General features: G+C 44.8%; 1 protein-coding gene, 1 long non-coding RNA gene and 1 pseudogene across 5 annotated transcripts in view; 1 reads left to right on the plus strand and 2 right to left on the minus strand.

Moving 5' to 3' along the window:
• PTPN2 (protein tyrosine phosphatase non-receptor type 2) overlaps positions 1–5,916 on the minus strand; it is a 63,904-nt gene extending 57,988 nt beyond the window's left edge. For 3 of the 4 annotated variants that reach the window (XM_061131152.1, XM_061131151.1, XM_061131150.1), the window contains exon 1: positions 5,757–5,916. In XM_061131152.1, coding sequence (XP_060987135.1) covers positions 5,757–5,825 — 69 coding nt within the window. In that variant the 5' untranslated portion in view covers positions 5,826–5,916. The remainder of the gene's footprint in view (positions 1–5,756) is intronic. The other variant, XM_061131153.1, reaches the window with a different exon arrangement.
• Positions 5,891–7,575, plus strand: LOC133047723 (uncharacterized). The gene is made up of 2 exons (XR_009690822.1): positions 5,891–5,979; positions 6,192–7,575. It is a non-coding gene; the product is annotated as an uncharacterized LOC133047723 (long non-coding RNA).
• Positions 7,576–9,025: 1,450 nt separating this feature from the next.
• LOC133047830 (synaptophysin-like protein 1) lies at positions 9,026–9,784 on the minus strand (annotated as a pseudogene).
• Between the last annotated feature and the right edge of the window lie 12,106 nt (positions 9,785–21,890).

A 21,890-nucleotide genomic window follows, 5' to 3' on the forward strand; every position in this document is an offset into this window, starting at 1 on the left:
AAAGATGCCAGAAATCCACAGACACAAGTTTCCTGGAAGTCAGCAATCCCAATGGTCCTCAGGGCCTATGATGCCCTTGAAATCATACAACAAATCTGGGGGAATTGTACGTATGTGGTCATGTCTCTTGTTCACAGGTTTTACCTTAAGGTGTTTAAATGTGTCCACAATCATTAAAAGCAAAGGATTTCACTGTTTACTACACCATAAATAGAGCATTAAACTAGCACTATACTCAATACATTTAAAATAGCACTGTACTCATTTCAGACAACAGCCCAGCAAGGCAGAACATCATCCCAACTAAGAACGTAACAGAAAAGCTTACTATTCCACTCAGAACAGCCCAGTCAGAACTCACATGCTGTAACACTAGCCGGCTGAATTGTATCTGTTCCTTGGCTATCAGCTGCTATGTTATAAATTTATATGCTAAACTGAGTTAGTATATGGTTAGTTACTATTATGCAAAGTAATGGTATTATCAAAGGTTCTAATAAACTAGTTGGTTTAAATATTCTCTGCCCCTAACAGTTTACCAGTAAGAAATAAAAATTTTAATGGCATGACCAACAGGGAACAGTGTGTGGAGAATCTAGATAAGAATTCCCAGGGGAAACAAATCATAGGAATGCTGAGAAAGTGAAGAGCATTTAACTTAATTTAGCACTTATGTAAATTTTAATTCTGCTTTCCTAAATTTTACCTCTGGTTTACTCTCTGGAGAGAGAACAGGGTAAGAAAACAAAGCAATCAAGCAGGGGATCAGAACTGCAGGAAGAGACACCAAGAGCTGAGCTACGGACTTCCTCAGCCTTAGTGGCTAAGGCTCTGTGCTCCCATTGCAGGGGGCAGGGGTTCGATACCTGGTCAGGAACTAGATCCCACAGGCAGCAACTAACTGTTCGTATGCCACAACTAACACTCGGTACAGCCAAATAAATCAATAGATATATTAAAAAAAAAAAAAAAAGAACTGAGACAGTTTTCCAGCAGGGAATAGCAAATTCTTGTGGACAGTAATGATCTAGGAGAAACCAAAAAGGGCTACAGGAGATTCTGTTTAAAGTCAATACCCTGAACAAGAGCAAGCTAGAAAGGGCAGGGCCAATGCAGCCATCTGGAATTCCATGTTTCGAGGTATCCGTAACCTAGAGAACTGGGCTTCTTCCCAGTGGCTCAGTGTAAAGAATCTGCCTGCCAATGCAGGAGACCCAGAAGATATGGGTTAGATCCTGGGGCTGGGAAGATCCCCGGAGGAGGAAATGGCAACCCACTCCAAGTATTCTTGCCTGGGAAATGTCATGGACAGAGGAGCCTGGCGGACTACAGTCCATGGGGTCAAAAAGTCAGACACAACTCAGCACCATGACCACAATCTACAGAACCTGTCAAAGGTGAAACAGTACTGTTTCCAGTTCTATATCCTTCACCAGGGCATCATTCTCCGGGTTGCTTTTCCTTAAAATGGTGGTTCTGACCTTCTGAGGAATCAGAGTTCCATTTAAGAATCTGACCAAAGCCCTGGAATCCCCTAGAAACCACATCCCCTGGGGGCATTCAAACAAGTTTGCAGTTTCAGGGCACTTGGCAATCCCTTTCCAGTCTGATCCATGGGTTCCAGATGTGGTTTTCAAGGCTTCCAGTCCCATAAGGACTGCCCTATTATAGCACATCCCACTCTCTCCTGCCATCGAAAATGTCATGATTCTTTCAGTGCCGCTGTCTCAAAGCAGATCATAAAAGGACGCAACAGAGGCTGTCATGCTGGCAGGGCAGGGCAGGCTGCAGGGAGACTCAGGAGCACAGGCTGTGAGCTCCCAGTGGATGTGGTAACCCCACAGCAGGCACAACCTTGTGCTGGACGCGGTCACCTCAGCTGCAAGTGAGGGGCTGGAAGAACCAAGGTGCTGACATCTCACAGCAGTGTGTTTGTTTAGTGAATGCTAACTGGGCATCAAGCGCACCTTAGGCTAGAGGCAGATGGTGGGGAAACACAGGAAAATGGGGCAGTTCCCAAGGAGCTACAAACAGTTGTAAACAATGAGATTCACATGCTAATAAAAGAGCATTCAGAATCAGAGAAGGAGCTACTAGCTTTGCCACAGTGGCGAAGTGGTAAAGAATCTGCTTGTCAATGCTCCAGGCGTGGGTTCAATCTCTAGGACTGGGTTCAATCCCTAGGATGGAAGATCCCCTGGAGAAGAAAATGGCAACCCATTTTTCCTGCCTAGAAATCCCCACGGACAGAGGGGCCTGGTGGGCTACAGCCACAGGATCACAAAGAGTCAGACATGACTGAGCAACTAAACAAAAACAAAATGACTGATGTCTAGCCTTAAAGACATTTTCCAGACAAATAAGGTAGGCAGAGAGTATGTCCAACTTGTCCAGTATGTCCAGACAAAGACCCCAAGGTGTGAAAAAGCAAGTGATTCTCAAGGAAATCAAGGAGTTTAATAGGGCAGCAAGCCCTGAGTATTACATTAAGGCTGGCAGAACATGGAGTAGACACTGCAAGGGAACAGTTTTAGAACAAGACAGCTGTGACTTTTCCTCCACACTAGCTGCCAAGGTAAGTACTAGAAGAATAGAGTTCATCTGATATTTTACTTCTAAAAATCAGCTGACTCACAAATCATAAAAACTGCTCTTACTCTGACAATATTTGAACCATGAATTTCTACTGAAGAAAAATGACCAGTCAGTTAAGAGTTCCACAAACTCTGATTAATTACCCGAATTCTTCCTGACCTACCACTTACAAGAAACATTACTCCATAACTTAACTTTTGCCACTTCCCTACAGTTTTACTCTCTTCCCCGAAAGGCTCACAAAATTCCATTCCTTTCCTCTGCCCTTCTAATGCCCCTGCTGATTCACATGGCAATCAGCAGCAACAGGGAAAGGCAGAAAGGGATCGTGAACATTTCTCAAAAAGCCAGAATTAACCTCAGACTATATTAATGCTACTAGCTTGTCGCTCAGACCAAATTAGACCTTTCCAGCAATCTCACTTCTGCCAACTGCACCCGTTCATAGCAAGGCTTTCCACACTGTGCTCCTGGTCCTATCAGCCTCTGAAAGGTTTCTGGCTCCAATATTCATCCGTTCTCTTTCTTCAACCTCCAACCTATCTCTTTAGCCTCCCCCGCTTCTTCCGGATCATGTAAACCATCAAGTCACCCTTCTGTGGTAGGAGTCAGTGTTCAGCAAACATACATTAAGTGCCCACTAGATGCATAGCCTGCAGGAAGCCTGATGAGGCAGTTAACACAAGCAACTACGAGTGAGCTCCAATCCAGTCATTCACTCCCAGAAACCTCCCATGTCACAAGTTACGTTGTAAAAGCAACTGTTCAGAGAGGGTAAAAAGGAGTAAGGGGCCAGAGTTTCAGACTAAAAATAATATATTCCCTTTTCTTACAGGACTTTGAATGATAAGGTATAAAGTAAAAGTCCTCACACACTAAAAGCAAGTCTAGCTCTTAGTTCTATTGTTTTTTTGTTTTTTTTTTTGCTCAAGAGCAAAGCCTTTCTTTTCCTAGCCAAATTAGTATTGCCAAAAAAAGCACAACTTTACTCAAACATTATCATCAACATACCCACTGCTGTGATCTACACAACAGAAAGTCCACTGAAACACTTTTTCCTATTCAAACAACAGTGGTTTGCTTAATGGAAAGGCCAATGCCTGGCCTTGAAAGGAGAGGCTATGGGTACATCCAGGGGATCCCACCCTGCCAGGGAGGGCCAGGAAACCACCCCCCTCCTCGAGCAAGTGAGAATCCAGGGATGAGAAGGAGGTAGTTAAGCAAAGGTGGGAAGAAACAGAAAGAAAAGTTGTAGGCAGGCAAAGAGAACTGTCTCTACAAAGGCCTCAAGAGGACAGACAGCACATTTCAAGGGGCAGAAGAAACCAGTGGAAAAGTGGGAATAAAGACACATGGGGAGGCAAGACCCGTGGTCTCAGGAGCTGTGGCAGGGGTTTCAAGGTCCCAGGAGTCATGGCAGGAGTTTCCAGTCCACATAGGGAGCAAAAGGAAACCACTGAGGTTTACAGTAGGGAAGTCATACATTCATGCTTTGTTTTAGGCACCATTCCAGCTCTGTCCGCCATCTGACTTCTGTTTTCCACTCAAATTGCTCTTTTTAAGGAACCTGTTGATCTTTGAGTCATTATCGAAATGGGCCTCTTGGATTGTGACCTTGTTGGTGCCCCCTACAGCACATGCCTACTGACCATCAGCTCCCTCCACACCCACCACCGATTTACCCTGACTCCTAAGGCTATTCCTCTCTAGCCTTTCTTTTTGCAAACTTCCCTTTCTCTACCTGTGTCCTTAAACACTGCTGTCTGTCAAGATTCTGTCCTTGGCCTTCAGCATTTCCAAACCACCTGCATGATTTGTACTGACCTAACTAAAGCTCTTGTCCTTCCCTTAGGAAAAAAAATAAAAATGAAGAGCTTTGACCAACCCACTAAAGGACTCCTAGGCAGAAGTCCATGAAGAGTTTCCCGAACTCCATGCCATTGAATACAATTTTTAGTGGATATAAATGCATTTTTCTGATGAGATGAATTTTAGTTCTCATGGAATATTCAAGGGTACTTACTAATGAAAACAAAAAAAGTCAAAAGTGCTTCATCAAAATGTCCAGGTGAATGAAGCTGTAGCAAGCACCACCTCTTCTCAAACCTGGGTTCTGATAAACTGCCTGCAACCTGGGGACAGTCGTCTCTCCTAAAACAAATGTAACTAGAAGACACAGCTGGCAGCCTCTCACTTAAAGCTTCCTACGAGAACTTGCATTTTTTTTTTTTTTTTGAGAATTTGCATTTAAAGCTTCATATTACTGGGAAAATCCTTACCAGTATTCTTTGCAGTTAGTACCCAATTCTAACGCACGATGACCCACGTGGATCAGTGTATTTATTACACGTCCTGCTAACGTGCTCAAGAAAACGTTACATTACGAACATAATGACAAGAGGAACTGTCATCTAATTAAACGGGAAGGGGAAAAACCCGGGAGCAACTAGATTTACAGGAAAGCCCTTTTTGTCGTCTGAGACGTACAGAGAACGACCTTAAGAGCAGAACAGCATTTACCTCACACCACTCACTGTAATCCTGGGAATAACATGCAATGATTAGCAGGAGGGAGCGGACAACTAGATCATGTTAAGACATAAAACGAAGTTCTACTCGCACAGGAAAGGTCCGTGGTTGAGTCGGGAGACCGTCCCAGGGAACGTCTCCCCGAGGAGACCAGAAATCACGTCAGGCGCCCGCGTCTGCATAGCCGCCTCAAGACGTGCGGAAATCCGACCCCGCCGGCCCGGCCCGGGGTCGCGGCAGCCCCTCGGCGCCTCCCCCGACTCACCGAGCTCCTTCCGGAAAGCTCTGAGGGGGCGACCGCGCGCCAAGGGCGCTCAGGCAGCCGCGAGACGGCCGCCTAGCCACGGTCCCGCGACCCTCCCAAGACCCCCGACCCTCAGCCGCCCCCGGCCCTGTCCCGGCCACGCCCACACCCGCCACCAGCACCGCCCCTCGGAGCCCACTGCGCCTGCGCGCACGCGGCCTCCCCACCACCACCCCCCCACCCGAGCGCCGAAGCGCAGAGGCCCCGGGCGGCGCACGCGCGCCGCCACTTCCGCCCCAACGGGAGGCGGGGGAGGCGGCGGGTGGCTGCGGGCGCGAGCCCGGTCCTCTGAGGGGGACGGCGGCGGCTCTGCGAGCCCGCCACTCACCAGGTACAGCTGCTGCCAGCGATTCTGAGCGTCTAACTCCTCAAACTCCCGTTCGATGGCAGCCGACATGGCGGCGGGAGCGAGCTGTCGCGAGGGAGCCTGCGCCGGCGGAGAGGCTCAGGCCCCGCACGATCCGGGCAGCGCGCAACCGCTGCCGCGCATGCGCGCTCCACGCCTGCCCCGCCCCGCCCCCACGCCGACCCGGCCGCGGGGAAAGTACCTGGTGCGTGACGTCAGCGCGCCGTCTGCGCTGCGCGGGGCGGGGCGCCGCGGGAGGCGTGGTCCAGGCGGTGCCCAGGTGGAGGGGGCGGGGCCGGGCGGAGCGGGGAGGCTGGGCCTCAGGGAGAGTTGCCGGTTGAGCGCCCTGGGGTTTGAATTTTATTTTGAACATCATCTAGGTCAGTTTAGCGGCATGTGCCCCACTTTCTTCTCTAGGATAATAATGTAAACCGGGACTGATGCCTGCGCCTGGCCGCCCGCGGGTTTTGTGCCAAATAAACTGCTGTTGCACTAGCAGAGACAACGTCCTGGAGATTGGAGAGGACAGCTTGCTAAGTAAACGTTATACAGCTTAAAAGTGTTACCTTTGTTGTTCAGTCGCTCAGTCGTCTCCGGCTCCTTGCGACCCATGGACTTCAGAACGCCAGGCTTCCCTGTTCTTCCCCGTATCCCAGAGTTTGCTAAAACTCAGTCCATCGAGTCAGTGATGCCATTCAACCATCTCATCCTCTGTCCTCGTCTGGCTTGCTTCAATCTCTCCCAGTGTCAGGGTCTTTTTCAATGAGTCGGCTCTTCTCATCAGGTGGCCAAAGTATTGGAGCTTCAGCATCAGCCCTTCCAATGAATATTCAGGGTTGATTTCCTTTAGGATTGACTTGTTTGATCTCCTTGCAGTCCAGGGGACTCTCGAGTGTTCTCAAGCACCACAGTTTGAAGGTATCAGTTCTTCAGCGCTCACATCAGTACATGACTACTGGAAAAACCATAGCTTTGACTATACAGATTTTTGTTACCGGTAAAAAGAACAAATTATCTGATAAAAAACAAACATGCTGATTATGAAAATCATCTCCCCTTACAGGAAGATAATTCATTATAGGGAAACTTGTGTTCTTAGAATAGCTTATCATCTTCAGTAGAAATGTGATGTGTTAGAAAAATTTAGCTGTGCTGTCCAACACTGAAATTTAAACTTTAATTAAAATTTAATGAAATAGCAAAGATTCTCTTCTTGAACAAACTCTACTCAAGAGGCTCTGAGCTCTTTTTCAGCTAGGTCTTGAGTTTTGGACTGCCCTGTTTCGCTCTGCATTGGCAAATTTTTGCTAGAATCCTGCTGAGTCAGTTAGCCAGAAGCCCCCATTCTCAGTATCTGATCATTCTTGTTAGTCAGGTTCCTCATCTTTGCATCCGCCGAGTGACATCTGATCTCCCTGCCCTGCCTTTACCTAGAATCCTATTAGATCGGCTCACCCAGAACCCCCTGGGCGGCCTCTGTTAAAACCAGCACTACAGGCGCAAAAGGAAGTTGATGGAAAGCCCCATGTCACCAATCTAGATTTGATGATAGTTTTAGCTCTCCCAGAAATGGGATTTAAAGGAGTAAATCAAGATTCACTAATCACCACTAGGCAGGTGATCTGCTAGATAGACTTCCCTCGACCTTGTAGTAACCAGTTGCTTCTCTGCCTGGAATTACTCCCTTGTTCCAGCTCCCTTCTGCCTGTAAGTCGTTTATTTTGGGTAGCTCCTTGGAGCTTCTGTGCATCTGCCCAATACATGAATCATTTAATACAGCCAATAAAATCTTTAAATTTTACTCAGTTGAATTTTGTTTTTTAACACCTTTTAGTAATTTTCCATCTACTGACACCTCGCTTGACTGTAAATTCCCAGTTCCTATTCAGAATTTGGAGTTGAACCCCATCTGTCCCCCACTACAAGACCCATTGCAGGGCCCGACTACAAGGCCCCTATACCTGTCACAGTAGTCACCCCACACACACAACTGGAATAAAGTCTTCCTTTTACCTCATCATCTTCTGCAAGTGACAGGCATACATTTTTTCTTTAACAGAAATTGAGAATTCAGTTTCTCAGTTGAATTAGTCACATTTCAAATCTCAGTAGCCACACAGGCTAGTGGCTAAAGGATTGCAGAGCACACAAACCATCAAAATTCTGTGGAACAGAACTACCTGAGAGGTTCGAAATACTTCATTATTTTATTATTTTTTTTAAATTTTTATTAGTTGGAGGCTAATTACTTCACAACATTTCAGTGGGTTTTGTCATACATTGACATGAATCAGCCTTGGAGTTACATGTATTTCCCATCCCGATCCCGCCTCCCACCTCCCTCTCCACCCCATTCCTCTGGGTCTTCCCAGTGCACCAGGCCCGAGCACTTCTCTCATGCATCCCACCTGGGCTGGTGATCTGTTTCACTATAGATAATATACATGCTGTTCTTTCGAAACATCCCACCCTTGCCTTCTCCCACAGAGTCCAAAAGTCTGTTCTGTACATCTGTGTCTCTTTTTCTGTTTTGCATATAGGTTTATCATTACCATCTTTCTAAATTCCATATATATGTGTTAGTATGCTGTAATGTTCTTCATCTTTCTGGCTTACTTCACTCTGTATAATGGGCTCCAGTTTCATCCATCTCATTAGAACTGATTCAAATGAATTCTTTTTAATGGCTGAGTAATATTCCATGGTATATATGTACCACAGCGTCCCTATCCATTCATCTGCTGATGGGCATCTAGGTTGCTTCCATGTCCTGGCTATTATAAACAGGGCTGCGATGAACATTGGGGTGCACGTGTCTCTTTCAGATCTGGTTTCCTCAGTGTGTATGCCCAGAAGTGGGATTGCTGGGTCATATGGCAGTTCTATTTCCAGTTTTTTAAGACATCTCCACACTGTTGTCCATAGTGGCTGTACGAGTTTGCATTCCCACCAACAGTGTAAGAGGGTTCCCTTTTCTCCACACCCTCTCCAGCATTTATTGCTTGTAGACTTTTGGATAGCAGCCATCCTGCTGGTGTGTAATGGTACCTCATTGTGGTTTTGATTTGCATTTCTCTGATAATGAGTGATGTTGAGCATCTTTTCATGTGTTTATTAGGCATCTGTATGTCTTCTTTGGAGAAATGTCTTTAGTTCTTTGGCCCATTTTTTTTTCTTTTTTTTTTTTTTTACTGAAAAAGCCATTACTTTTATTAGAAACAAAAAATGTTTCTCAAGGTGTTGGCAACAGGTCATAGTACAGACATTTATTTCATACAGTGTACTTCTCCCTTCAATTATATTCCAGTTGGAGGAGGAATACCTCCTTGAGAAGTAGTATTTGATGGACTGTGAAAGCTGGTCTCCTTGTACACAAACCATGCATTTCCTCCCCAAAGTATCATATTCAGAAAGCCAAAGATCACAGATACATTTAGGGACCCCATACTCATTACAGAGACGAACTGGCACAACGTTCCTTGAACACTACAAGGCTTAAGCTCCTGGACAATGCTGGGACCGGTAGCTGTTTTAATATCTGTAAGAGCTTTAGCCCAGGCTGAAGTGCTTACCAACCACAAAAAAGTTGCAACAATAGTAATTACAAAGTCAGTCATGGGAAGCTTTCGATTATCACGATACAGGTTTGTGTAACCAACATAAAGCAGAAGAGCAGCAATGCAGTACAGGAAGACAAAGACTGCAAAAGTAACATAGAACTGCGCAGAAGAGGAGGAATCTCCAATAAGGACATAATTTTTCCAATCTACACGACAGACATTTACACCTTCAGGTGCCTGAAATGATGTCTCATTCAACCTGAATGGATAATCAAACGTAGCTGTAATCATTTTATTCTCAGCACCTTTATCACAAGACACTCGAATTTCTGTTTTGCCCTTAAAACCTCCACAGGTAGCAAAACAAAGATAGAAGCAATCCACTCGAGGACTTTGATGAACCCGAGAGGCTCCTTGAGCGGGTTGAGGTTGAGCTGGAAGGAGGACATCCTCTGAGGGAACTGGCCCGTTTTTTGATTGGGTCATTTATTTTTCTGGAATTGAGCTGCAGGAGTTGCTTGTATATTTTTGAGATTAATCCTTTGTCTGTTGCTTCATTTGTTATTATTTTCTCCCAATCTGAGGGCTGTCTTTTCACCTTACTTATAGATTCCTTTGTAGTGCAAAAGCTTTTAAGTTTCATTAGGTCCCATTTGTTTATTTTTGCTTTTATTTCCAATATTCTGGGAGGTGGGTCATAGAGGATCCTGCTGTGATTTATGTCGGAGAGTGTTTTGCCTATGTTCTCCTCTAGGAGTTTTATAGTTTCTGGTCTTACATTTAGATCTTTAATCCATTTTGAGTTTATTTTTGTTTATGGTGTTAGAAAGTGTTCTAGTTTCATTCTTTTACAAGTGGTTGACCAGTTTTCCCAGCACCATTTGTTAAAGAGGTTATCTTTTTTCCATTGTATATCCTTGCCTCCTTTGTCAAAGATAAGGTGTCCATAGGTTCGTGGGTTTATCTCTGGGCTTTCTATTCTGTTCCATTGATCTATATTTCTGTCTTTGTGCCAGGACCATACTGTCTTGATGACTGTGGCTTTGTAGTAGAGTCTGAAGTCAGGCAGGTTGATTCCTCCAGTTCCATTCTTCTTTCTCAAGATTACTTTGGCTATTCGAGGTTTTTTGTATTTCCATACAAACTGTGAAATTATTTGTTCTAGTTCTGTGAAAAATACCGTTGGTAGCTTGATAGGGATTGCATTGAATCTATAGATTGCTTTGGGTAGAATAGCCATTTTGACAATATTGATTCTTCCATGAACATGGTATGTTTCTCCATCTGTTTGTGTCCTCTTTGATTTCTTTCATCAGTGTTTTATAGTTTTCTATGTATAGGTCTTTTGTTTCTTTAGGTAGACATACTCCTAAGTATTTTATTCTTTTTGTTGCAATGGTGAATGGTATTGTTTCCTTAATTTCTCTTTCTGTTTTTTCATTGTTAGTGTATAGGAATGCAAGGGATTTCTGTGTGTTAATTTTATATCCTGCAACTTTACTATATTCATTGATTAGCTCTAGTAATTTTCTGGAAGAGTCTTTAGGGTTTTCTATGTAGAGGATCATGTCATCTGCAAACAGTGAGAATTTCACTTCTTCTTTTCCTGTCTGGATTCCTTTTACTTCTTTTTCTGCTCTGATTGCTGTGGCCAAAACTTCGAACACTATGTTGAATAGTAGTGGTGAGAGTGGGCACCCTTGTCTTGTTCCTGATTTCAGGGGAAATGCTTTCAATTTTTCACCATTGAGGGTGATGCTTGCTGTGGGTTTGTCATATATAGCTTTTATTATGTTGAGGTATGTTCCTTCTATTGATGCTTTCTGGAGAGTTTTAATCATAAATGAGTGTTGAATTTTGTCAAAGGCTTTCTCTGCATCTATTGAGATAATCATATGGTTTTTATCTTTCAATTTGTTAATGTGGTGTATTACATTGATTGATTTGCGGATATTAAAAAATCCTTGCATTCCTGGGATAAAGCCCACTTGGTCATGGTGTATGATTTTTTTAATATGCTGTTGGATTCTGTTTGCTAGAATTTTGTTAAGGATTTTTGCATCTATGTTCATCAGTGATATTGGCCTGTAGTTTTCTTTTTTTGTGGCATCTTTGTCTGGTTTTGGAAGTAGGGTGATGGTGGCCTCATAGAATGAGTTTGGAAGTTTACCTTCTTCTGCAATTTTCTGGAAGAGTTTGAGTAAGACAGGTGTTAGCTCTTCTCTAAATTTTTGGTAGAATTCAGCTGTGAAGCCATCTGGTCCTGGGCTTTTGTTTGCTGGAAGATTTCTGATTACAGTTTCGATTTCCTTGCTTCTGATGGGTCTGTTAAGATCTTCTATTTCTTCCTGGTTCAGTTTTGGAAAGTTATACCTTTCTAAGAATTTGTCCATTTCATCCAAGTTGTCCATTTTATTGGCATAGAGCTGCTGGTAGTAGTCTCTTATGATCCTTTGTATTTCAGTGTTTTCTGTTGTGATCTCTCCATTTTCATTTCTAATTTTGTTAATTTGGTTCTTCTCTGTTTCTTAATGAGTCTTGCTAATGGTTTGTCAATTTTGTTTATTTTTTCAAGAAACCAGCTTTTAGCTTTGTTGATTTTTGCTATGGTCTCTTTACTTTCTTTTGAATTTATTTCTGCCCTAATTTTTAAGATTTCTTTCCTTCTGCTAACCCTGGGGTTCTTCATTTCTTCCTTCTCTAATTGCTTTAGGTGTAGAGTTAGATTATTTATTTGGCTTTTTTCTTGTTTCTTGATGTAAGCCTGTAATGCTATGAACCTTCCCCTTAGCACTGCTTTTACAGTGTCCCATAGGTTTTGGGTTGTTGTGTTTTCATTTTCATTCATTTCTATGCATATTTTGATTTCTTTTTTGATTTCTTCTATGATTTGTTGGTTATTCAGAAGTGTGTTATTTAGCCTCCATATGTTTGAATTTTTAACAATTTTTTTCCTGTAATTGAGATCTAATCTTACTGCGCTGTGGTCAGAAAAGATGACTGGAATGATTTCAATTTTTTTGAATTTTCCAAGACCAGATTTATGGCCCAGGATGTGATCTATTCTGGAGAAGGTTCTGTGTGCACTTGAGAAAAAGGTGAAGTTGATTGTTTTGGGGTGAAATGTCCTATAGATATCAATTAGGTCTAGCTGGTCCATTGTGTCATTTAAGATTTGTGTTTCCTTGCTAATTTTCTGTTTAGTTGATCTATCCATAGCTGTGAGTGGGGTATTAAAGTCTCCCACTATTATTGTGTTACTATTAATTTCCTCTTTCATACTCGTTAGCGTTTGCCGTACATATTGCAGTGCTCCTATGTTGGGTGCATATATATTTATAATTGTTATATCTTCTTCGATTGATCCTTTGATCATTATGTAGTGTCCTTCTTTGTCTCTTTTCACATCCTTTATTTGAAAGTCTATTTTATCTGATATGAGTATTGCGACTCCTGGTTTCTTTTGGTCTCCATTTGCGTGAAATATTTTTTTCCAGCCCTTCACTTTTAGTCTGTATGTGTCTCTTGTTTTGAGGTGGGTCTCTTGTAGACAGCATATATAGGGGTCTTGTTTTTGTATCCATTCAGCCAATCTTTGTCTTTTGGTTGGGGCACTCAACCCATTTACATTTAAGGTAATTATTGATAGGTATGGTCCCGTTGCCATTTACTTTGTTGTTTTGGGTTCACGTTTATACAACCTTTCTGCATTTCCTGTCTAGAGAAGATCCTTTAGCGTTTGTTGAAGAGCTGGTTTGGTGGTGCTGAATTCTCTCAGCTTTTGCTTGTCTGTAAAGCTTTTGAATTCTCCTTCATATCTGAATGAGATCCTTGCTGGGTACAGTAATCTAGGTTGTAGGTTATTCTCTTTCATTACTTTCAGTATGTCCTGCCATTCCCTTCTGGCCTGGAGGGTTTCTATTGATAGATCAGCTGTTATCCTTATGGGAATCCCTTTGTGTGTTATTTGTTGTTTCTCCCTTGCTGCTTTTAATATTTGTTCTTTGTGTTTGATCTTTGTTAATTTGATTAATATGTGTCTTGGGGTGTTTCACCTTGGGTTTATCCTGTTTGGGACTCTCTGGGTTTCTTGGATTTGGGTGGCTATTTCCTTCCCCATTTCAGGGAAGTTTTCAGCTATTATCTCCTCAAGTATTTTCTCATGGCCTTTCTTTTTGTCTTCTTCTTCTGGGACTCCTATGATTCAAATGTTGGGGTGTTTCACATTGCCCCAGACGTCCCTGAGGTTGTCCTGATTTCTTTTGATTCTTTTTTCTTTTTTCCTCTCTGCTTCATTTATTTCCACCATTTTATCTTCTACCTCACATATCCTATCTTCTGTCTCTGTTATTCTACTCTTGGTTCCCTCCAGAGTGTTTTTGATCTCATTTATTGCATTATTCATTTTTAATTGACTCTTCTTTATTTCTTCTAGGTCCTTATTAAACATTTCTTGCATCTTTTCAATCTTTGTCTCCAGGCTATTTATCTGCAACTCCATTTTGTTTTCAAGATTTTGGATCATTTTTATTATCATTATTCTAAATTCTTTTTCAGGTAGATTCCCTATCTCCTCCTCTTTTGTTTGACTTGGTGGGCGTTTTTCATGTTCCTTTACCTGTTGGGTATTTCTCTGCCTTTTCATCTTGTTTAGATTGCTGTATCTGGAGTGGGCTTTCTGTATTCTGGAGGTCTGTGGTTCCTTTTTATTGTGGAGGTTTTACCCAGTGGGTGGGGTTGGACGATTGGCTTGTCAAGGTTTCCAGGTTAGGGAAGCTTGCATCGGTGTTCTGGTGCATGGAACTTGATTTCTTCTCTCTGGAGTGCAATGGATTGCCCAGTAATGAGTTTTGAGATGGGTCTATGTGTTACGTGTGACCTTGGGCAGCCTGTATGTTGACGTTCAGGGCTATGTTCCTTTGTTGCTGGAGAATTTGCGTGATATGTCTTGCTCTAAAACTTATTGGCTCTTGGGTGGTGGTGGTTTCAGTGTAGGTATGGAGGCTTTTGGAGGGTCTCTTATTACTTAGAGTTCCATGTAGTCAGGAGTTTTCTGGTGTTCTTAGGTTTTGGGCTTAAGTCTCCTGCCTCTGGATTTCAGTTTTATTCTTCCAGTACTCTCAGGACTTCTCCAACTATACAGCACTGATAATAAAACTTCTAGGTTAATGGCGAAAAGATTCTCCCCCGTTAGGGACACCCAGAGAGGTTCACAGAGTTACATGAAGAAGAGGAGAGGGAGGAGGGAGATAGAGATGAGCAGGAGGAGAAAAAGGGGGACTCAAGAGGAGAGAGACAGATCTACGCAGTTGTCTGTTCCCAGAGTGTTCTCTGTAGCCCAGACACCCACAAAGATTCACAGAATTGGATTGGGAAGAGAAGGGGAAAGGAGGAAATAGAGGTGTTCTGAGGTAGAAAACGGAGAGTCAAGATTGGGAGAGAATAATCAACACACTCCTGAATAAAAATGGGAACTGAATATTGGATTCTTAAATGTCCACAATTTATATCATATACTGAAAAACAAAGATTAAAAATCTAGAGTAGAGGTTAGACTCTTAAAAATACTATATTAAAAACACAAACCAAAACACACAAAAAAATTTTTGAAATATATATGAAGTTCAGTTGAAAAATAGGGCTTTTTTTTGTAAGGTTATAGTGTAATTAAAATGAAAATTAAGGAGTAGTAGAGGAGTAATAGAGGACTTTAAAAGGAAATAAGAGAAAAAGAAAAATAGAAAATAGAAGAGAAAAAGAAAAAAAAGAAAAAAAAAAAAAGAAGAAAAAATTTTTCCTAATTAAAAAAATCGTAAAAATCTATGAAAATGAAAGTTAAGGAGTAATGGGGGAGTAATAGGGAATTTTAAAAGAAAAAAAAGAAAAAAAATTTTTTTTTCTTACTTAAAAAAAAAAAAAAGTAAAAATATATCTAGGAATTTCTCTGGAGCTGTTGCGGTCAGTGTGGGTTCGGTTCAGTTTCAGATAGCTCCTCCTTCCAGCTTACACTTCTCGATATCTACAGGCGCCTTCCAGTGTAGTCGGTGTTATCTACAGGGACTTTAATCTGTTGCACCGGTCCCTTCTGAAGCGGTTCCCTTTGTTTATTTGGCTTCTGTTTGCCGGTCTCTTCAGTGCCCAATTTCCACCCTGACACAGGCGGGCAGAGGTGGACTCTTATTCAGGTAGCTAGTTCCGTAGTGCTGCGGCGAGGGGCTGGCGCTGCTTTCCCCTCTACGCTGCTCAGGTTCCCGGCTGCTCTATATGGAGCGTGCCCGGCGCTGCGCGCGGTTCCAGCCCTCCGGTGTTCCACAAAAGCGCGGAGCAAAAAGCTGCGCCTGCTTTTTGTGCCTTCCCCGTCAGAGCGGCTCAGGCAGCCAGGAGCTTGACGGGAGCACTCTCCCTGGGTGCGGCGCACCTTCTCCCCTCCGCGGTCCCAGTCTCAGTTTCCGCCCGCACCAGTCGAGTGCGTGCGCCTTCTGCCCTCCGCGTCCCCAGTCCCAGTCCCCGCCCGCACCGGTCGGGTGCCTGCGCCCTGTGTCTCACCGTGACCCTCCCGGTGGATGTCGACCATCCAGAATCTCAGGAGGTCTTTGATTAGAAACTGGAGGCCTGTTTGCAGTGCGGCAGGGGATGCGGTCCTTGGGGCCAAGCCTGCCCCTTTCCCCTCCCCCCTGCCTCTGGCGGGGCTGGGCCGGTCCGCAGCCTGCGAGCTCTTCTCTGGACTTGCTCGGTCCCTTTGTTCTGCGAACGGCTGGCAGTGTGTTCGGGCCGGTTAATTTTCTCTCTCTTGCTGTCCCACAGTTTAAGTTGGTAACTCACAAAGCTCCCTCCGATTGTCTTCAGGGCACTCAGGCCCGGTCCTTACCCTAAGCAATGCCGCCGGCTCCTCTCCGTTCCGCCCCCACTTGCTGGTGGCGGATGCGGGTGTCTGGGGTACTTTTCTGCTGGGAGTTGCTTTTAGGCACGTAATCTGTGGGTTTTATTTATTGTTCCCCTCCCAGTCAGGTTGCCCTCTGAGATTCAAACAGTTCCCCCAGACCCACCAGTGCGAGGGTTTCCTGGTGTTTGGAAACTTCCTCTATTAAGACTCCCTTCCCAGGACGGATCTCCATCCTTAGCTCTTTTGTCTCTCTTTTTATCTTTTGGCCTACCTCCTTTCGAAGACTATGGCTTGCTTTTCTGGGCACCTGATGACCTCAGCTAGCAATCAGAAGTTGTTTTGTGAAGTTTGCTCTGCGTTCAGTTATTCTTTTGATGAATTTGTAGGAGAGAAAGTGGTCTCCCCATCCTATTCCTCCGCCATCTTGGCTCCTCCCCAATACTTCATTATTTTAAAGCGTCCTTGACGTTGACATTTAGTCTCTCAGTCCTGTCTTTGCTACCCCATGGACTGTAGCCCTCCAGGCTCCTGTGTTCATGGAGATTCTCCAGGCTAGAATGCTGGAGTGGGTTGCCATGCTCTCCTCCAGGGGCTTTTTAGGAGTCCAGGAGCCTGACTTGTATGGTGAAGTGACTTGAGGGTCCACAGATGTTAAACAATACTGAAGCAACCTGGTGGCTCAGTGGTAAAGAACTACCCGAGAGGTCTAAAATACTTGGGTATTTTAAAGTGTCCTTACACAAGTAAGATAATGAAAACACTGGTCAGAGAAAACCAGCAAGCTGTTGGACCAAGAAGAAACTGTAACACAGAACATTAAGGAGCCAATAAACCCTTACAGAATATAACTGTGGAATACATACACTCTCCCTCCAGAAATGCCCCGCAATGTAAGTGTCCTGGTTACCGAAGTTCCATCCTTCAAATTGACTAAATTAAAGACATAATATCTCCTGGGATTCCCCATGGCTTTTGGGGTCAAACAGCTCATCAAATCTTGACCTTACAGCAGCAGTTCTTGTCACCAGATCCACACGGTCCCTCAGGAACTCTGGCAAACACTGGCTGGGGGTGCAGTGCTTGCCCTCTGTGGGTTTGCCCTCATTTGCTGCGTGCAGCTAGGACTCTAAGGCAGCAAGCAGTTCTCACACCAGCAGCATCTGCATCGACGGTGAGCAACAAAATGAACAGAGATGAGCTACATTCCCTACATGGTTCCATCTACCTCATTCCATGGAGGAGACAGCTTGCCCTGGACCCTCAGCCTCCCTAGAGAGGCTCAGCGTGGCCTCCACTGGCTGCTGGTTCTAATGGCATCTTCAGGGGTGAGACACATGGTGGGTGCAGAGGGCAGAGGAGGAAGTGAGCAGAGAGGGAAGCATGGTGATTGGACAATTACTGCTTAGGAGACAATTAGGAAGCATTTTTATGACCACCCAAATTTGAGAAGAAGGAGCAATGTCTACAAAGGATTTCAGGGAATGTTTCTGGGGTTTATCCTGTGAAAACTCCTGGAAGAAAACTTGAAGAAAACTGATAAGAAAGATGTATTTTTCAAAGCTTATGCAGTTGGATTTTCATTTCTTTTGAATGAAACTTCTTGTAGACAGGAGTCCAGGAGCCTGACTTGTATAGTGAAGTGGCTTGAGGGTCTACAGATGTTAAATAATTTTAAAGCAACCTGGTGGCTCAGTGGTAAAGAACCCACCTGCAGTGCAGAAGACGTGAGTTCAATCCCTGGGTCAGAAGATCCTCTGGAGAAGGAAAAAAGCAACCCACTCCAATATTCTTGCCTGGATGATTGCTTGGACAGAGGAGCCTGGCCAGCTACAGTCCAAAGGGTCACGAAAGTCAGACACAACTTATCGATTAAACAAAAACCATATGGTAAAGCTTTTCAAACTCAATCAAATCTGGATTCAAGACCTTATTTTTGGGCTTCCCTGGTGGCTCAGTGATAAAGAATCTGCCTGCCAATGCAGAAGACATGGGTTTGATCCCTAATCCAGGAAGATCCCACGTAGTGCCAGAACAACTGAACCTGTGCGACAGAACCCTTGATCTTGTGCTCTAGAGTTCCTTGTTAGCCCAGGAGCTGCAACTACTGAGGCCATGCGCCTAGAGCCCATGCTCCACAAGAGAAGCCAGCACAAGGAGAAGCGCTTGCACCACAACTAGAGAAAAGCCTGCATAGCAACAAAGACCCAGCACAGCTAAAAATAAGTAAATAAATGAAAAGACCTTAGTGTTGAGACCTGGTTTTCTACCTACATTCTGTCTCCTGTCTCCCATTCCCTGAAGCCAGAAACCTGGACTCAGGTAGACATGGACTTTGTAGACATTGCTCCTTCTTCTCAAATTTCAGTGGTCATAAAAATACCTCCTAATTGTCTCCTAAGCAGTAATTGTCCCACCACCATGCTTCCCATCACCCTCACTGTCTCCCCATCCTTTCTCTTCTGTGTCTAACAATTCACCTGCTTCTGTTGATTCTTCCTTAAGGAACGAACCTCTCTGCACTCCAGTCTGTCCCCACTGCCACTGCCTTAGTTCAGGTTTCATCATCTTCCTGCCTTGTCTCTTGCCCCATCCAATTGTGGGACATTCTATTTGGGAATCCCAAGTTCAGCATGGTACCTGGTACACGGTAGATGAAAAATAAATGTGACTAAATGGATCTTTGTTGGACATTTAGATTGTTTCAAATTTTCCCGTCATATGAAAATGCTGCAATATCCTTTTTGGATTCAACTCCTCCCTCTTTTTTAAGGCATATTTCCATTGGGTAAATACTCAGAACTGGAATAATTGGGTAGAAAGGAATGGCTCTTACTCCATTCGATTTTCCCAGAAGCAAGCCCTGGGAGGGAGATTTGAGTGCAAGTATGTTCCACAGTGGGTGATGCCAGGAACCCTGGTGAAGGACACTGGAAGGGAGGCAGGAACAGGAAGCAAGGAAGGAAGCAGTGAAAGGTTTGTTGACAGCCCACCACCACTGTAGGCAACTGGGCCTGGTCCCACTGGAGAACTCTGAGAGGAAGTCCAGAACTACTGCTGAGTTATCCAGACTGAAGGGTGAGGAGGTTAGGGTGTTAACTGCCAACTCCCCATGTGTCATGAGCTGAAGAAGCTTCTAGAGGTTCTCATCGGAGTGCATGTGGCCCTGCTGTGGACTGCATAGGCATCTGCTTCCCCCCACATCTGTATGTTGAGATGGAGGTGGGGCCTTTGGGAGATGACTCATCATGATGGTGAAGCCTCATTAGAAGAAACCCCAGCAGGTTCTGCTGCTCTCTTTCTTCCCATGGGGGGGGGGGGGGGGGCGGGGGCGGCAAGAAGACAAAAGACACACAACTATGCACCAGGACGCTGGTGCTCATCAGACCCTACATCTGCTGGCATTTGATCTTGAACTTCTCAGCCTCTAGAACTGTGAGAAATAAACATTTGGGCTACCCTGTCTATGGGATTTTGGTTCTGGCAGCCCAAATGGATGGTTCCCAAATAGCATCTGAGAGTCCAGGTTCTTTGGGATCTCTCTATCATGCCCCCTGGAGTGCTAAGCGTCTTGCTAGACTCACTTGAAGAGCTGTTCCACAATGATGCTTCTACTTCGCCAGATTCCCCACCACCGCCACGTGTTACCTCCTGACCGCCCTCAGTGCTGCTTTAGTTGAGAAAACAGGTCACACTCCAGGAAGAAAGCTTATACAATCAAAAGAATTGTAGGGCTTGGCTCACAGGCACTGAATGGAAGGAGAAGGAAATGGGCAGTTGTAAATCTTAAGGTGTTGAGTAGAGAAGGACAGACCTTTGAGGATGAGGCGAGGAGAATGTATCAATACAGAAATGCACTCTGCTGACATGGGAGTCCTGGCAGGAACACCTGCATCCCTCTTCGTTCACTGCCAGGAGAACTTCCTGAAGTGCAGACAGGACTATGATCCACAGTGAATGGGGTGAGGTTTGAACTTCCTTGCAAAGCACTGGAAAAGCTCAGGGAGCACGGACTTCAGAATGGAACCCTCTGTGCAAGCGGTGACCCCGCTGCCTGGCCCTGCTCCTTTGGAGAACTCAGTGGACATTCCCTTCATAAAGCACAAGGAGTGCGCTGGGGAGGGGGGCATGGCATCTCTGAGACATGGGCGGGACACATCCTGTGTGGGCCAGAGCTGACCAGAAGAAGGTGCTGGAGATGGGGATGGTGGGGTCCTGGAAGAGCGTGGGTTGGGGGTACGCAGGGGCAGCAGCACTAGAGGAAGTTCCTCCACCTTTGAAGTCATGTGCTGATGACCAATAGATCCAGGTGCTCCACTCTGGGGTGAGAGAGATGGCAGCTGACCAAGTAGGGTCCAAGTGTTGGAAGGCTGAAGTTTGAAATGAGTCATGGCAATGGAAAATCGCAGTCTCTCATTCACCGTCCAAAGCCAAATCAGTTCACAGAAGTGAAAGCTCACTGACTGAAGGGAAAGTGCCAGTTCCCTTTGATGAAGGATGCTGCAACCCCACTACAGGGTAGGTAACGATGACCCAGGGAAATGGGTAGAGAATCTGGGTTGACCTGAAACAGTGTTATGTTCCTGCAGTAAGAGCTGGACTTATGAAGGCAGGTGACAAGTAGAGTTCTGGTTCAAGAACACCCTACAGCACTGCCAGGTCCTTGGCCTGCCCATGGTTATTTCCCAGCTCCCATGTGCATAGTTGGGATTTTACATAGTAGTTGGCAGAACCCTTATAAGGATTTCCTGATGTGTAGAATAAGAGTCACGGGGAGAAGTCTCTGAAACTGCCCCAACCCATCAAGAAAAAAGTTAGGAGCAATCCTAGGAGGAGTTGTGGAGAGTAGCACCATCAGAACGGACATCAGGGATAGAGGGTGGTGGTCTTCATCAAAAACCAGCAGGATATTGGCAGGGAAAGGTGGACAAGTGTAAACTGAACTTGGTTAGGAACCCAACCATATGCATCTCACCCAACACAGTGAGGACTGAGCAATGGATGGATTCCAGCGCTTGTTACCTGGCTGTTCACCTGCACATTGGCCAAGAAAGGGATTGGAAGTGAGCTCTCACTGTGCTTCCCAGGCTCTTGCCTCCCCATCACAGTGCAGCTCTCTGGGATCGATCTTCACGGCCCCCATACTCGCTTGCTGTCTGAGCTGCTCATCCAAGCGAATCAGAGTACTTCTGATCCTCTCTGTGGGTCCTCCTTCTCTGACTTCAGGATGTAGGAATTACTTGCATATATATTTTTTCTTGGGCCCTAACTGAAATTAAGATTTCTGTATCACTTTTTAAATTTTTATTTACTTATTTATTCATTTATTTTGGGTGTGCTGGGTCTTTGCTGCTGCTCAGGCTTTTCTCTAATTGTGGCTAGCGGAGGCTACTCTCTAGTTGTGGTGCTTGGGCTTCTCATTGCTGTGGTTTCTCTTGTTGTGGAGCATGGGCTCCAGGGCTCTCAGGCTTCAAGAGTTTTGGCTCCCGGGCTCCAGAGCACAAACTTGAGTTGTGGTGCACAGACTTAGTTGCTCTTCGGCATGAGGGATCTCCCCAGACCAGGGATGGAACTGGTGTCCCTTGCATCACAAGGCAGATTCTTTGCCACTGAGCCACAGGGGAAGCCTTGTATCACTTTTTAAATTGGCAATATTTTACTTTTAAAACTTAGGTT

Source organism: Dama dama, chromosome 27 (assembly GCF_033118175.1).
Source record: "Dama dama isolate Ldn47 chromosome 27, ASM3311817v1, whole genome shotgun sequence".
Classification (NCBI taxonomy): domain Eukaryota; kingdom Metazoa; phylum Chordata; class Mammalia; order Artiodactyla; family Cervidae; genus Dama; species Dama dama.